At 39.4% G+C, this 15,701-nt stretch overlaps 1 protein-coding gene across 3 annotated transcripts; it reads right to left on the reverse strand.

Moving 5' to 3' along the window:
* Nucleotides 1–6,884: 6,884 nt before the first annotated feature.
* LOC110899222 (probable protein phosphatase 2C 21) lies at nt 6,885–13,968 on the reverse strand. 3 transcript variants are annotated; one of them, XM_022146099.2, is made up of 12 exons: nt 13,673–13,968; nt 13,018–13,214; nt 12,520–12,643; nt 12,202–12,265; nt 11,949–12,057; nt 11,443–11,596; nt 11,176–11,301; nt 10,905–11,028; nt 10,756–10,832; nt 10,405–10,457; nt 9,676–9,730; nt 6,885–7,263 (listed from the first exon to the last, which is right to left on the reverse strand). In XM_022146099.2, the coding sequence occupies exons 3-12, from the start codon at nt 12,634–12,636 to the stop codon at nt 7,090–7,092; spliced, it is 1,053 nt and encodes a 350-aa protein (XP_022001791.1). In that variant the 5' UTR covers nt 12,637–12,643; nt 13,018–13,214; nt 13,673–13,968; the 3' UTR covers nt 6,885–7,089. The 3 variants fall into 3 exon arrangements, with proteins under 3 accessions (XP_022001791.1, XP_022001789.1, XP_022001790.1); XM_022146097.2 differs by having other exon boundaries at nt 12,187–12,265; nt 13,673–13,963; XM_022146098.2 differs by having other exon boundaries at nt 12,187–12,265; nt 13,018–13,254; nt 13,673–13,962.
* Between the last annotated feature and the right edge of the window lie 1,733 nt (nt 13,969–15,701).

A 15,701-nucleotide genomic window follows, 5' to 3' on the forward strand; every position in this document is an offset into this window, starting at 1 on the left:
TTCTTGTGGCTCGTTTTCTTGGTTGTTCGAATTTCCAATAGCACATTGGGAAGCTATTCGAGCCAATTGTTGTCGTATCTTTTCAATCGAGATTTAATCCTTTCAACAATGTTGTTGTTTATCCTATTAACTTGGCCGTTGGATTATGGGTGAGCTACCGAGCTGAATACTTGGGTTATTCCGAACTCCTTACACCAGGAGCTAGAAGGCTTCTCGGCAAACTACTTCCCGTTATCTGTGACTAGTACCTCTGGAGCCCAAAACGACAGATTATGTTTTCGCAAACGAAATCAATGACCTGTTTCCCTGAGATTTTTGCCAATAGTTTTACTTTTGGCCACTTGGTGAAGTAGTTCACGGCTACCAATAAGAGCTTGACTCCTCTTTTGGCTGGTGGGAATGATTCAACAATATTCATTCCCCGCTTGCGAAATGGCCAAGCCGAGGAGGTGGGAACGGTGTCATGTTTGGGGCTTTTGGGTACCGGAGCATGTAACTTACAAGCTTCACATTTTCGCAGTTCTTTAAAGGTGTCTCGGTGCATGTAAGGCCAAAAGTATCTGTGGTTCATCAGCTTTGACACTACCGATCTTGGGCCACAATGAGCTCCACATATCCCTTCGTGAACCTCTTTGATCAGATATTGGCTTTGTTTTGGGCCAACGCATCGAAGTAGTGGTGCAAGATATCCTTTTTTTGTAAAGGATATCTCCTTGTAACACATATTTCCTTGACTTGATACGAACCCTTTTAGCCTCAGTCTGGTCATTAGGTAATTCACCATTTTGAGGAACCTTTCAATGGGAGTCATCCAATCTGGCCATTTTTTAGTGATCACATCTTGAACCTCAAGTTTTTAGATGGATGGGGTTTTTAATACCTCAATTAGTACCTTCTTGGTGAGGTGTGCAAACGTAGTAGGAGGTACAAGTTTGCTTAGTGCATTAGTTCTCTTTTTTTTTAAGATCTTGGAACATTTTTGATGGAACATGTTCGAAATGTGTTCATCGATTCCTTTGATTTCTTTCGATACTAATACATGTTGGGTTCTTTTGCTATGTAGCTGTTATTGTCTTAGCTTGAGAGAGTCTGTGAGGACTTGAAGCTTTTTGAACCCCCATTTCTTTGGCTATGTAGTTGTCACTTACTTGGTGTGAAGCAAGCAACGAGTCTGTGAAGACTTGAAGCCTTTTGACACCCATATTTTTGCAAGCTTGAGCCCGACAATCAATGCTTCATACTCAGCTTCGTTGTTTGTATTCTAAAATTCAGGATGAAGGGCATACGTGAATTCCAATTCGTTAGGATCAATTAGAACTAGCCCTGCTCCTGACCCTTCAATGTTGGAAGCCTCGTCGGTAAAGAGCTTCCAGGTATGGGGGTCGGAGGGTTCAGTGGAGGTTGTATTGACTTCCATTGTGACTTTTTTAGGGACTTCTATGATGAAGTCAGCTGAGACTTGGGCTTTGACAGCTTTTTTTTTTCGGGACATAGGTGATTTTTCAAGCACATTCTTAATAGGTTGGTCAGTGACTACTTGTATCGGATGTGACTGAAAGTACCTTCGAAGCTTTCTATTCGTTTGGACTAGGGCTAGAGCAAGTTTTTTCGAAGAAGAATATTTGATTTCTGCTAATTTTGAAGTTTTGAAAAAGTCAATGGGTATCTGAACATTATTTCGTTCAATGATTAGAGTCGTACTTATGGTTTTTTCAGCAATCGAAAGGTGGACAGAAATCGTTCCTCCTGTTTCCGGGGCTGAAATGGTTGGGGGTGAAGCCAAGTGTTGCTTCATTTGGTTGAAGGCTTCCTTTTGAGGTAAAATGCTTCAAAGCTGTAAGCTTTCCATCGAAAGCCTTTCTTGTTAGCATATCCCTTGAGGGTTAGCTTTTATGCTTTGTTTCCCAATGATATGCCCTACAAACGAGCACTTGATTGGATTAAGCCTCATGTTGATCTTTCTCGAGTTTTGGAAGGTTTCTTGTATGTTATCGAGCATTTGGTATTCCGTTTGCTCTTGATTACCAAATCGTCAAAATAAGCTTTAATGTTTTTGTCGATTTGTCTGGCAAACGCTTTGTCAACCAGACGTTGATAAGTGGCACATGCATTTATTAAACCAAAAGATATTTTTTTATAGCAAGATATACCTTCATCAGTGTGAAATGTGGTTTTTTCTTCATCTTTTTTTTTATTATTAGGATCTGATGGTAACCCTTTTAGGCGTCAAGAAAACACTTGAATGGGAAGCCTGTGAGCGAGTTATCCTTGCGGTCTATCTCGGGTAGCGGGTAGCAATCCTTTGGGCGTGCTTTGTTCAAGTCTTTAAAATCGATACACATTCTCCCAGACTTGTCGGGTTTTTGAACCATTACCGGATTGGCTACCCATGATTGATACATGACCTCTCGAAGGACTAGAACAAGCTTTTCCATCTCTTTGCGTTATACAAGGCTTCTTTTAGGGGCTTGACTCCGTTTCTTTTGTATAATGGGCTTAACATCAGGTGGGATTCATAACTCATGTTTCAACAATGCTACAAGGGATGCCGGTCATATCTTCGGGGCATCAAGCAAATACATAGTGCAAGAGCAACTTTTCAAGGTATGAGAAGGTTTTATTGGAAAGGTTAGTGTTTACCCTTATCCCCTGTTGAGGATATTTTGGGTTTATGTCCAACCCTTGTTCATCGTCTTCGTCCTTTCTTGAGCTTTCCCCTTCAACCATAAAAGCTTCTTGGGTAGGTTGAAGGGTTGCCATCCCTTTTTTCAGTGGGAAACGTCACAGTGCCTTGACCAGCTGAAATTGCCATTCCGAACACACTTTGCCCTAATCTTCCTGTGATGATATCATAGTTGGAAGGGATATTGATCACCGCAAAAATGAATTGTTCGGTTCGTCCCTTTGTTCTCCCGTTGAACAAACATTATGGGTTATTTGGCCTAAAGGCTTGATAGGTATGTCTGCGATACCTTTGATGGAGTATTCAGACTGTTGAAGCTTTGAACGCTCATCGTCGCTGAGAGGGTTAAAGCGTTTCAAGCTTTTCATCAGCTGAGAGGGTTAAAGCATTTCTCAAGCATGATTTTGGTGGTTGCTCCAATGTCAGTGTAAGACTTTTGTGTCTTGATGGTTCCTATGTTGGATTCCATTACCAGAGGGCTTGAAAGAAACTCTCCTTCCGGTGGTGGGAAGCAATCATATTGACGTTCCCATGCCTTGAAATGATGGCCTTTGTGGGAATCTTTGTTTTCAAGGTCGACCATGTTCACTTCCTACTTTTTTCTTCAACCATTTTGTCCTTGACCCCTTTAACCAAGTGAGCCAGTTTGGACTTGATGGCTTTTTTGATCCTCTTTTCGAGTTGGAAGCAATTATTGGTATGGTGACCTTTCTATTTGTGAAACTCACAATATTGGCTTAATTTTTCCAATATTTCGTTTTTTGGCAAAGGTTGAGGAGGGCGGAAGCTATGTTTTACCTTTCAGTTGTCGAGATCTCTTGTAGAGTCTTGGTTAAGGCTGTAAAATTTATGGTTTTTTCTCGGCTTGGAGGGTTCCGGCCTTCAGGCCTTCTGGAATCCGAACCTTTGAACCGTTTGTCATAAGAGCCATACCGGAAGCTCCAGTTAAGAGTCTTTTATTTTGTTCTTTAATGTTTACAGCTTATTCTCCTCGAATGTGGGCTTCAGCCCTTTTGAGTGCTTCTTCAAGGGTTTTGGGCAGGCATTTATTGAAGTCTCTTGTGAGATATTTGGAATTTAGAATTCATGAACCCTGCGACCCTAATTTTTTCATCGGCGTAAGTTAAACCTTCCTTCTTGTAACTTTTGATGAAGTCTCTGAGACTTTCATCATCACGTTGTTTGGTCTGGAAGATTACTGTGGCGTTATTGACACGCCTCCGTTGTTATAGGGAACTTTTGCTAAGATCGTCAAAGGTCTGAACGCTTCGTCCAGGAAGATCATTGAACCATATGCCAGAAGGCCCTTCAAGGGTTTGCATGAACATGAGACAACATTCGGAGTTGGGTCATTTTTCAATTCTTGCAGTCCTGATGAAGATTTGGAGGTGGTCTTCAGTACCGTGATGCCATCTTTATCTGGGTTTAAAATTCGTACTCAACAATTTATTGGGAGAAGCAAGACAAGTTGTTGGGCTTGTAAGGTTTTGAGAGGTATTTTGCTACCCTTGAAGCTGGGTTACCGTTTGAGGTACCCTGGTGAGTGGTTGGCACTTGGTTGATGAAGTTTAGGTTAAAGCCTTGAAGGCTTTCTGTGTCATCATCCAGCTTTCACGTGCTGCAAAGGAAATTGTGCCGTCATCTGTGTCATGAGCTAGAGCATAAGGTTAAATCCTTAAAGACTTTCTGATGGTACTCATAAAAGATGCCATTATCTGTGTCATAAGGTTAAAGCCTTAAAGGCTTACTGCATAAGTCATTCCTATGTATGTCCTCATGACCGCACCTCGAGCCAAAGGCAGGGTGGCCATGCCTTGTTTTCACGAAGTAGCAATGGGAGGGGGATCACTTGAAGCTGGTGACTGCCATAATTGATCAAGAGTGGTTTTATGCCCCATAGGTGCACCGGTTGTAACGGGTTGGGAGGTAAATAAGGGAAAAACGGTTGGACTTGGCCTCCCAAAACCTTAAAGGCTTGAGTGGTTGGTCTGTCACACTAGGGCCAGCTTCAAGGTAAGATGTGGCTGAACGTGAGCTGCTAAAAGGAAGAGATGGACGGCCAGGTGATAATGAGGGTTTAGACTCCTCATAATTTAGACTTATTCTCACCCTTTTTTCCCTTTCTAAGCTCACATGCTAGTTGAGAAGAAATCTCAGTTGTAAGAAATTTCTAGCTACTCCCTCGGGTGTTAGATCTATGCGTCCCGGTGTATGCATTGCATCGATTGAGTAGGTGCAACCCCTGACCGAGATGGGGTTGGTGTTTGAAAAGAATGGAACTCCGGGAACATGTCCCGGTGGAGTACTTCCGGGAGTATAAAGAAATGTAGGTTTGACCGGTGAGATCCGACCGGAACTTGGTGTTAAATCGGTGTTGTTAGGAACCTGATTTACCGGGCCGAGAGACTCTCTTTCAGACATGATGTAAAGAGAAAATGGAGCTACACAACTGGTCTTTAAGATAAAGTTAGCGGCGTAGCCCCACGGTGGGCGCCAACTTGTTGATGCAACAAATACAAGACCAAGGCCTGTAGCGATATCTCTGGGGTAAAAGGGTTTAGGGGTTCGATTAGCCTAACGCAGGTCGTCGCCCCCCCCCCCCCCCCCCCACGTTTGCAAGACGTGGAGAGAGATTCACTAGTATTGTTTTTATCTTCCTTAGATCTTGAGCTGATTAGAAATCAGCCCAGAAAGCGATCGTTGGAGAAGATGAATTATTTAGTGTGAAGAAGAGAAGCAAGCATGAAACTAGTTCTCAAGAGGGAGAAGGAGAATCAGAGAGTTAGAGTGACATCTGCTGATCCTGGAGTGAATGGCATGGTGGAATGGACTGCATTTTATAGGGGAAGGTGTTTCTCAAAGGAGAAACCCGTGACTAGTGAATCTGTGCTTGAAGTGAGGGGTTTGCCCATTTTGGGGGTTGAAGGGTTCGGACCTGCGGACAAAAGGGTGTGCTCTCCCACATGTTCTGGTTGCGGCTGGGCAGAAGGTTTCACACGTTAAGTGTTGATGTGACCGGACACTGTGCTTGTCCTTTTTACTGTTCATGACCGTTGGACTATTTCCGAACCTTTTAACCTTTCAACCTTTTAAACTGTTGTGTCTCTAATCAGGTTATTAAGGTTTGAGCTACCTCCGTCATCAGGTAGTATGCATATATCAGCCACAATAGTTAAAAGAAGACATCTAGAACTCACCTTATCTTGATGTTAAAGTAATCCTTTAGACTATGCTCATCAATATGATTTAAAAGTTCACATTCACCACTTGCTCCCTCTTTTCTCCTCTATTTCTCACAACACGCACTTTCATCTTCTAGATATTTCCTACTTCAACACATTGCTTTCATATGGATCCCCTACTATTTACATTCAAGTAAATAAAAATAATGGTATCCCAACATCATATATGTTTTTATAAAGCTATTATATCTTAGAAGTTATAAAAGAAAAACAAATACAATGTGACATCAGTGTAAAATAATAAAAACAAGAGTGTAAATAGAATAACCCCTTGCATGTATAACATCCAGGTTTATTTGAGTTTGACTTATTGCCACATTTAGTCCTTGAAAATTGTTCTTACCAAAGTTTGCTTCAAAGCTTGCCATTTAACAGCTTCTTTCAACCATTTTCTTCATGGTTAATCGTTGGAACCCGAAAAATCATCTATCACCAACATTAGAAACCCAAAATAATTGGAACCCAAATACCAACATACCCAGTAGAATCCCACCCATAGCGATGCAATTGGTAGGGTCTAGGGAAACCCCTAACTCAATCCCACAAAATAAAGAGACTGCTTCCCACTGAAACCCCTAGCTCCAAAGTCATTAACCACACAAAAGAAGTCAAACTAAGATGTACATAGCTACTAAAAAACTCTACATTTATAACATGAACAAGTACCACATCAACTAGACACATAAACAAGCGATAGCATGCAAAGACCACCCAAAACAACACTAAGAAACTATCATCACCGATATCTCAGAGACTTGCAAAATTGACCATTCCCATAACCAAACTAAGAGAAGCTTACAAAGAAACCGAAATAATCAGAAGCTTACAAAAGCGACCATTGCACGCATCTGGCAGAGCCTACCAGATGTACTTTAACTGGTGCTTCGGTCACCTCATATGCATCAGGCGCATTTGAGGCGTCTTTTTTTCAAAACCAAGCGCGTTACAAACTCAATGCCTTCTCAAGCAAGTTGTTGCTAGAAACAAACAAAATGACTCTTCCTTTACATTCAAACCGAAACCAGAATATGAAAAAAAAATACAAACAGAAAACTAAAAAGTCGGAATGGTTTCTGGCAGTGTTATTTCGATATATACAATGTATTACACACACAAAACACTAAAGTTTAATTTGTTTTACTTTTAACATTGATTTAGCTTTATTCAACCAGCAGTTTTTAGTTTATCATCTACTTCTTCTGCAGAAACAGGTGACTGAATTGGCTTCTTGAACTGCACCAAGATCATAGTCATGTTGTCACATCCCTCGCCTGTAGATGTTGACGGTGCCAAACATTTATCAAACACTCTCTCACAGATTCTTGAAAGTTTACTTTCCTGTACAAGGTTTAAGAGTTAGGGTTCACGGTTTAGCACTACAAACTACGGGTGAGACTAGAGTTGTAAACGAAACAAACGCCCAACAAACTATTTGGCAAAAAGTTCATTTATGTCGGTTTATTTTAAACGAGCGAACATGAACAAGATTTTATGTTCTTTTAGTTAAACAAATGAACACAAACAAGCTTCTCGTTTGTTAATTTGCGCTCATGAACGTTTGGTGAATTGTTCATTCATGTCCAGAATATGTTGAAGAGAGTGATACAGAAGACGCCGACGGTTACGCCTCTGTTTCTCTCTACTAGTCTACTACTACTTATGATTATCTTTATGTCTAGGTACAACTGCATTATGCGGTTCACACGATTCTCGAACAAATTAGTGGTTCTGAAACAATTAAATAACTTTAATTATGTATTTACACAAACAGACACAAACAATTGATATTTTTTCATGCATGTTCCTTAATCTATTATAGGAATGCACACGAACAAACATATTTCTTAACGAGCACAAACAAGAAAATCCGCTCATTTAAGTTCGGGTTTGTTCATTTGTATAGTTGAAGTTACACGAACAAGTACAAACAAGCCCTCATTCGTATTCGTTCGGTTTGTTTACAGTCCTAGACGAAACCAAGACAATAATCTAATGGGTTAATAAGTCTTGAGGGGTGTTTGGATGTGCGTTTTGACAGTGGTCATATGATCGGGTGGTTCCACTGGTGGCACGATGATACTCCAGTGGTCCGTCAGTGATCCAAATTTGCCGTTCAAAAAAAAAAAAGATAACTAGTTATAAATTTATAATACAGGATACAGAAGATCAGGTTTGGGTGTGGTTCTATGGTTTGAACATTTGAAGTCATAATAATAAGATAATCAAATGTTGGGCTTTTGGTGGATTATTTTTTAGGGGATTTATAAATAAAATGACCCGGTAAAAAACATTAACTACCGAAGTCCTCAATAATCAGGTAATTGGTTTCAACACGAGGGAAGTTGAATACAACTAGAGGGGGCAATCTTGTCCCAAAGCCTTCCAAGTGGGTCAGTTTGGGTTGCTTCTAAAATTATATGGGTTGGTTTGGGTAAAGTATTTTAACTAAATAGGTCAGTTGAAATTTCATCTTATTATTTTCGGGTCAAAGCGGGGTCGACAACTTTAAAGAAATGGGTCGATGTGGGTTAGTGTCTTAAAGAAACGGGAAAGGCTTCGGATCGGAATGGATTTTGGGCTGGCACAAGTATTCGCACAGGACGGGTTACGGCACGAAACGATTTTTGGATCGGAACGGGTTCGGTTCGAATTGAGTTTCAGGCCGGGACGGGTTTCGGCACGGGGCAGGTTTTGGATCGGAATGGGGTCGGTTCGGCTCGGGCCGACAGGGGTTTACGCACGGGACGGGTTTCGGAGCGCAATGGATTTTGGGCCGACACGAGTTTCCACACGGGACAGGTTTTGTTTCGGTTTTTTTGTTTCAATTTGGTCGGTTTTCTCGGTTTCGTTCGGTTCTGTTTTGAATTTTTTTCGTTGTGATCGGTTTTTTTTCGGTTTCATTTCGGATCGATTTCAATCTTTTCAGTTTTTGTTTCGTTTCGGTTCGGTTCGGTTTTTTTGTTTTTGTTTGGTCTGTTTATTCTGTTACATTTCGGTTCGATTTGATTTTTTGTTTCGTTTTGGATCGGTTTCGATCTTTTCAGCTTTCTTGTTTCGTTTCGTTTCAGTTTTGATTTTTTGTTTCGTTTTGATCTTGATCGGTTTTTCCGGTTTCGATCTTTTCAGCTTTTTTTTGGTTTCATTTTGGTTCGGTTTCGGTTTTTTTGTTTCGGTTTGGTCGGTTTCGGTATGGTTCGATTTTGATTTTTTGTTTCGTTTTGATTGGTTTCGATCTTTTCAATTGTTTTGTTTCATTTCAGTTCTATTTCGATTTTTTCAATCCTTTTGTTTCGCTTGAGTCGGTTTCGTTTCGGTTCCAGTTGTATTGTTTCGTTCTGGTTGGTTTTTTCGGTTTCGTTTTGGTTCGGTTTCGATTTTTTCAGTTTTTTTTGTATCGTTTTGGTTGGTTTCGTTTTGGTTTTGTTTTTTTTGGTTTCGTTTTGGTCGGGTTTTTCCGGTCTCAGTCCCGACTCGAACAAAAGGTATATTAATGATGAAATCATGTTTTGAGAAATGGAAAAAAAACCAACCCGTTTTGACCCGAAACCCATTTCGAACTAGACCAGATCTGACCCAAACCCGTTTGGACCCGAATCCATTCCAATCCGGACCGTTCTGACCCGACCCAAAACAACCCTTTTTTAATTTGACCCATTTTGACCCTAACCCATTCCAACCCTAACCCGTTTGCCAGTCCTAAATATGACAATGGTACAATTCAAAAGTAAGCATGAGATATTTAACACTTACTGATTTCAACTGTTCATGAATGAAATCCACTAATTGTTGGCTCGTCATGCAATCCCTGAAGTTATAGAAGTAAATAATTTAATAATGCCACAACACATAAAACCTGCTGCGTTTTGAGTCGTGTAAGATCTTTCTTGATTTTGTAATGACATGATTAAAACTAAGGGTGTGAACTACTGACATAACATGAATCCAACAAGAAATTCGCAGGTTTTGGTTTAGTTTAAACAGGTTCGGGTCAGTTTTAGGGCTGTAGCCCTCCGCAGCCACACTTAGCTAACAGGTCGTGTTTGGATCGACCTAATGGATCCAAGGGTTGACCTGTTTATATTTTAAAATTTAGAAAAAAAAATATGTATTTTGTCATAACTTAAAATGATTGGATACTTCATGCCAAAATTTAGCAGATAAAAGAGAAATGAGAATCAGGTTTTGTAGTTTAGACATACTTATTTTATATACTTGCAAATTTGTAATTTTAGAGTATTAATATGCAGAAAATAAATAAATAAAAACAATTCCGGGTTAAACGCGCCATGTTCGTGTCAACCCGTGAAGATAAGCGTGTCCTGTTCGTGTCAACTCATGAACAAGTGTGTCATGTTCAGGTTCATGTGTCTAACAAGCTATTCGTGTCCGTGCAGCCTTCGGGTTCAACCCGTCAACCCATGAACACGACCCATTTTACACCCCGAATTACAAACCGTGGAGAAAGGAAAGATCCCTTACCAGATACCATCGCATGCCAACACAAGAAACTCATCATCTTCACATAGCTCAACCTAAATAATTGGGTAAACAGTACGTAATGAGAACAAAATATTATTTGAAAATTACTCTAAATTCAATTCACATAAATACATTGCAATAAAAATTATATAAATGACACCACAATCTTGAAAATGAAAATAAAATTTAAAAGGACAATCTCAGTCTTGGAAAGACGCTAGTAAACTCTATTGTTAGATAACTAATATGACCACCCGCAAGAAACCAATTCAAAAAAATAAAATGATTGGATTATACTTGCTAAAGAACTAAAAACAAAATCTCTCTTTCTAGAAGGTGCAAGGGACTTACAACGTTGACTTCAGGATTAGCAGTTACTATCTGCTTTTCAGCAGATAAAAACTTGTTCTGCTTAAATTCCATATCACCTGCACAATCAAAATTATAATATTAAGTGTGTGTGTGTGTGTGTTGTACCCATGATCAATTAGATAGATTACCTATAGCCCTTGTAAGATTGAGGCTGCCGTTAACTCGGCCTGCATGAATGAATCCACCTGCTTTTAGTATCCTCTCCCTCTCAACCTCAAGCGCGGGCTTGTGATCTCTAGAAAGATTGTATGCCTGTAAAAATATTACCCAAAATAATTTTTATTTTATATACTAATCTACCAACGCCATATGCAAATTTTTATTTATATTTAATCTATTCACGGCATATGCGAATTTTAATTTTGCAAAAGAGAAAACGAACTATTTGATTGATATTACCTCGCCTTTTCTGGAAATAACACAACGAGAATCACCGGCATTTGCAACAACGAGTTGATTGTTCCTCATGATTGCAACACATGCTGTACATCCAGATGTTGGTCCTGTGAAATCAGAATGAGGTCCCTGCATGGAATCAAAGAATTCAACCAATATATAAAATAAAACTCTATATATTGAAAAACCAAAAAATGGGTCAAATTTACTTTTAAACCGGTAAAAGTAAAACAATAGTCAACTAAAAATATTTAAAAAATTTAAAAGTACCTCCTCAAAAGCCCAGTCATCAATCTTGCTGCTTGCTTCTCCACCTCTAGGAGTCCATATAAGGCCCTCGATCGCACCCGTGAATCTGTTTATTTTATCTCCTAAAATTGATAATTCCCTCCACCCTCTTTGTCCACGCATCATCTCATCCATTCTGCATCACACATACGAATTTAATTATATATAATAAAATTACAACATATATAGAGGGTGTTTGTTTCAGAACTAATAATATGCTAAGCACCACGAGAACCGCATAATGCATTTGTACCCATGGCTTTAAATGCGATACACAAGACGATTATGTAACCATCTTTTCCCTCACTCACTGCTTCTGATCATTATTATGCATTATGTACAGACGCTCAAATACATTATGCAGTTCTCAACATACTATGCGATTTAGAGCGCATCATCATCGCAGCGCATTGCGCATTATGCGCACCTGATGCGCGCATTTTAAAACCAAGAGTAGTATATGAAGAAATTTGAAGAGTTTATATAACCTGATAAATGCCTTTCGTACAGAGGTTTCGATATCACCCGTAGAATATGCTTCCTGCTTGAGCACTTGTTGATGAAGATACTTTGCACAAAACTTAGCAACAACTTTACCTGAGGTGAATAAACAGATACTAATTAATTGAAGAAAACACTCAAATTTAAACCTTGTATACACGTTTCACTTATTTGAAATAACATGACACCGATGTGTACTGAATAACTTATGATCTAATACAGAACTCAACAATGTTGCACCTCCATGACCGTCGTATACACCAAAGAAAGACGTAGTGTGGTCCAGATCAGGAAGCGCCGCATGCTATAAACACAACCAAAAAGCCAAATTGAAAACCATCAACACAAACACTTCTATTAACAGTTTCTTTTCGGTTTCAATTCAAAGCCCATAATTTATTAGTGTGTAAAAAAAAATATAATACTATTTTAATAAAAGTAATAATTTCAGAAATTTTATATGAGATCAAATATCGAAGTTGGCTTTAAATTAACGGTGAATTAAGCATAATTGAAAGTAAGCATAATCGGTAAGTCTTGAACTCATTATCTACTCACAGCATCTTCCATTGTTACGCGCCATCCTTGCATTGATGATAAACCAAATCTGACCCGTTCATTCTCACTGTCTTCAGATAGCTTGTCTGTTTTAGGAGTGCTGAGGTATGTACCCATGTTTTAGCTGAAATCACAATAAAACCAAATGGCCATAAGCCACCAATAAGCTCTTAAATGTTCAAAAAACAAAAAAAAAATATTCACATGGGGCCACGAATTGTAGCATCAAATCAAGTTTCGAGGCGTTTTCCCTTCGCCTCACGAGGCGTAAGCCTTTCTTAGCGCCTCAGCCCCTCTGAGGCGCATATGCAGTTAAAACCCCATGAGGCGCGCCTCAGACTCGTTTTTTTGGCCGTTTCGCCTCGAGGCGCGCCTTGAGGCGCACGCCTCAGGCGTTTTTTAAAACCATGTTGAACATTAACTACATCTCTAGAACAAGATCGTACTAAACGAATTCATCCAATTATAACAGTAGTTGCAGTTAGCATACAAACTTACTCAACACTTGGGTGCCCAATTAGTTGTTAATTCGGGTACCAAACCGGACCCAACTCGATTTGAAGTTGAAGAGATGCAGAGAATTGCAGTAAAACTAGGTGTTGTTTGTTTTTTTTCAGAGGTAAAATGTCTGCTGCAGTATGCGGACCACATCTGTAGACATCTGAACCAGAAGAGGTGGACCAAACCTCCGCAATCTGCAAGAAGAAGAAGACTGTTTTCAACTTCTGCAAGCTACTGAAATAATAGGCACCAATAACGATAAAAAATTCAGCAAATTAAAACCAAAATTCAGCAAATTAAAACCAAAATTCAGCAAAGTAACACCAAAAATTCAGCAAAGTAACACCAAAAATTCAGCAAAGTAGCACCAAAATTCAGCAAACTAGCACAAAAATTCAGCAAACTAACACCAAAATTCAGCTAAGTAACACAAAAATTCAGCAAAGTAGCACCAAAATTCAGCAAAGTAGCACCAAAATTCAGCAAACTAACACCAAAAATTCAGACTACTAACACCAAATTTCAGCAAACTAACACCAAAATTCAGCAAAGTAGCACCAAAATTCAGCAAACAAACACCAAAAATTCAGCAAAGTAGCACCAAATTTCTGAAAATTAACAACCAAAAAAAGAAAATAAGCATAAAACATACCCTATTGTTGACGATGGCGGCTGGTGGGAGGTTGTGTAACGTTGGGAGGGTGTGCGACGGTGGGAGGAGTGCGACGGTGGGAGGTGTGCGAAGTTGGGAGGGGTGCGACGGTGGAAGGGGTGCGACGGTGGGATGGTGGCGGCAGGTGGAAGGGTGGTGGGTTGTGAGGAGAAGGGGTGGAGAGGTGATAGGATTTGGGGCTGAGAGTTTGATATTAAGGTATAGAAGATTTTAGAAAGAACTCACATCTGTATCAAAATGCGTAGAGGTTTTTTTTTTTAATGAAATGTGTCACAGAAATGTCTGCAAGCGTGGTCTGCGTTAAGGCTGGCAATAACACGAATCTACACGAGGTTAACAGACATCGTATATGTCTTAACAGTTAACAGTACTAAACAGGTAGATACGAAAATACGTGTTAATTTTCGTGTCTAAACAGGTAAAATACATGTTTACCTATTTAGTACATGTTAATACATGTTAACAATTTTAATAAAATATTTTACCGAAAAAAACAATTTTAATATAATAAAAATATAATTTAGTGGACCATTTGATTTGAAAACCTAATCTTATTACTTATCTATCTAGTTTTCCTGACTCTTCCGGCTCGTTCCCATTCTAATGCACTTATTAAAAAAAAAAACCCTAATTCTTCCCTTCTCCAACCCCACTCCCAGCGACACCACCCCAACCACCGGTCGTCGAGAAGAAAGACCCATATGAACTTTGAATTGAAGATTTGAGAAGAAAGACCCATGTGAACTTGCGTTTATGCATTATTTAAGCCAATTGTGAACTTTTGTGAACTTTTGATTTACTAAACAGGTTCCTAGATATGTAATTATCGTGTATACCTGTTAAAAAATATTTCGTGTTCGTGTATGGAAAACTGGACACGAAACCTTATCGTGTCGTGTTCGTGTATGGGATTTCGTGTATCGTGTATTGTCATGTTTGTGTATTATCGTGTACAGGTATACACGATATGCCAGCCATAGTCTGTGTGACGCATACATAAGAGGCCAGAAAGCTCCTTTCTGGAAAAACAAATAGACCTCTAAAGAATTTTGGGTAATGATGAAGAAGGGGAAAAGAACAAGGGTAGGATTGGAGTGACATATGATGACAAATTTGTAGTTATCTATGAAAAACCATGAGCTTGTTTTAGGTTTGACTTCATGTCAAACTTTGATACTTGGTGCCATTGTTGTTGCAGGATCAAAACAAACCATTTATTTTTCTTCTTTTTTATTCCCTTTTTAAGGCTAATCTACACGTAACGAGTTTTAAAGTAAAATTCAAAGAATTTTGGGTAATGATTAAGGAGGAGGAAAAGAACAAGTGTGGGATTGAAGTGACATGTGATGAAAGATTTGTAGTGATCTATGCAAAACCATGAGCTTGTTTTCGATTCGACTTCAAGTCAAACTTTGATACCTTGTGCCATTGTTGCCGGAGGGTCAAAACAAACCATTTCTTTTTCTTCTTTTTTATTCCCCTTTCCTAAGGGACTAAGTTTTTCTTTTAAATGGTCAACTAAATCACCGGATAAGCATTCTAGGATGTCCCAAATCGAGCAAATGTATCTCCTCATTTATAACGGTCAAAGTTGGATCAACAGTTCCAGGGAAAACCCACCACCCTAAGGCCCACTGCGGTAAAACCCAGTTTGGCTCGGTTTCGAACTGGCGACCTCTGAAGAGGCCTAGTTCTAAACTCCATTGCCACCATCAATGTCCTTCAAAGTGATGCTAGTGGGAGTTGAATTTGGGACCTCCATGAGAAAAACCAAGTGACTAACTACTAGACCAACTTGTTAGGACCATTTCCAAGGGACTAAGTAATTACAAATTTTAAAGTTTTGATGAACCATACGTATAATGGACATCCATGTACTTTACTCTTTTTAAGGCTAATTTACACGTAACAAGCTTTTAGGACTCGTGTACTGCGACGGGTCCTTTTAAACCTAACAAAAATAGATGTGAAAACGTTGAACTATGTACGCACATTGCGACGTGTTAAC

Source organism: Helianthus annuus, chromosome 13 (assembly GCF_002127325.2).
Source record: "Helianthus annuus cultivar XRQ/B chromosome 13, HanXRQr2.0-SUNRISE, whole genome shotgun sequence".
NCBI lineage: Eukaryota > Viridiplantae > Streptophyta > Magnoliopsida > Asterales > Asteraceae > Helianthus > Helianthus annuus.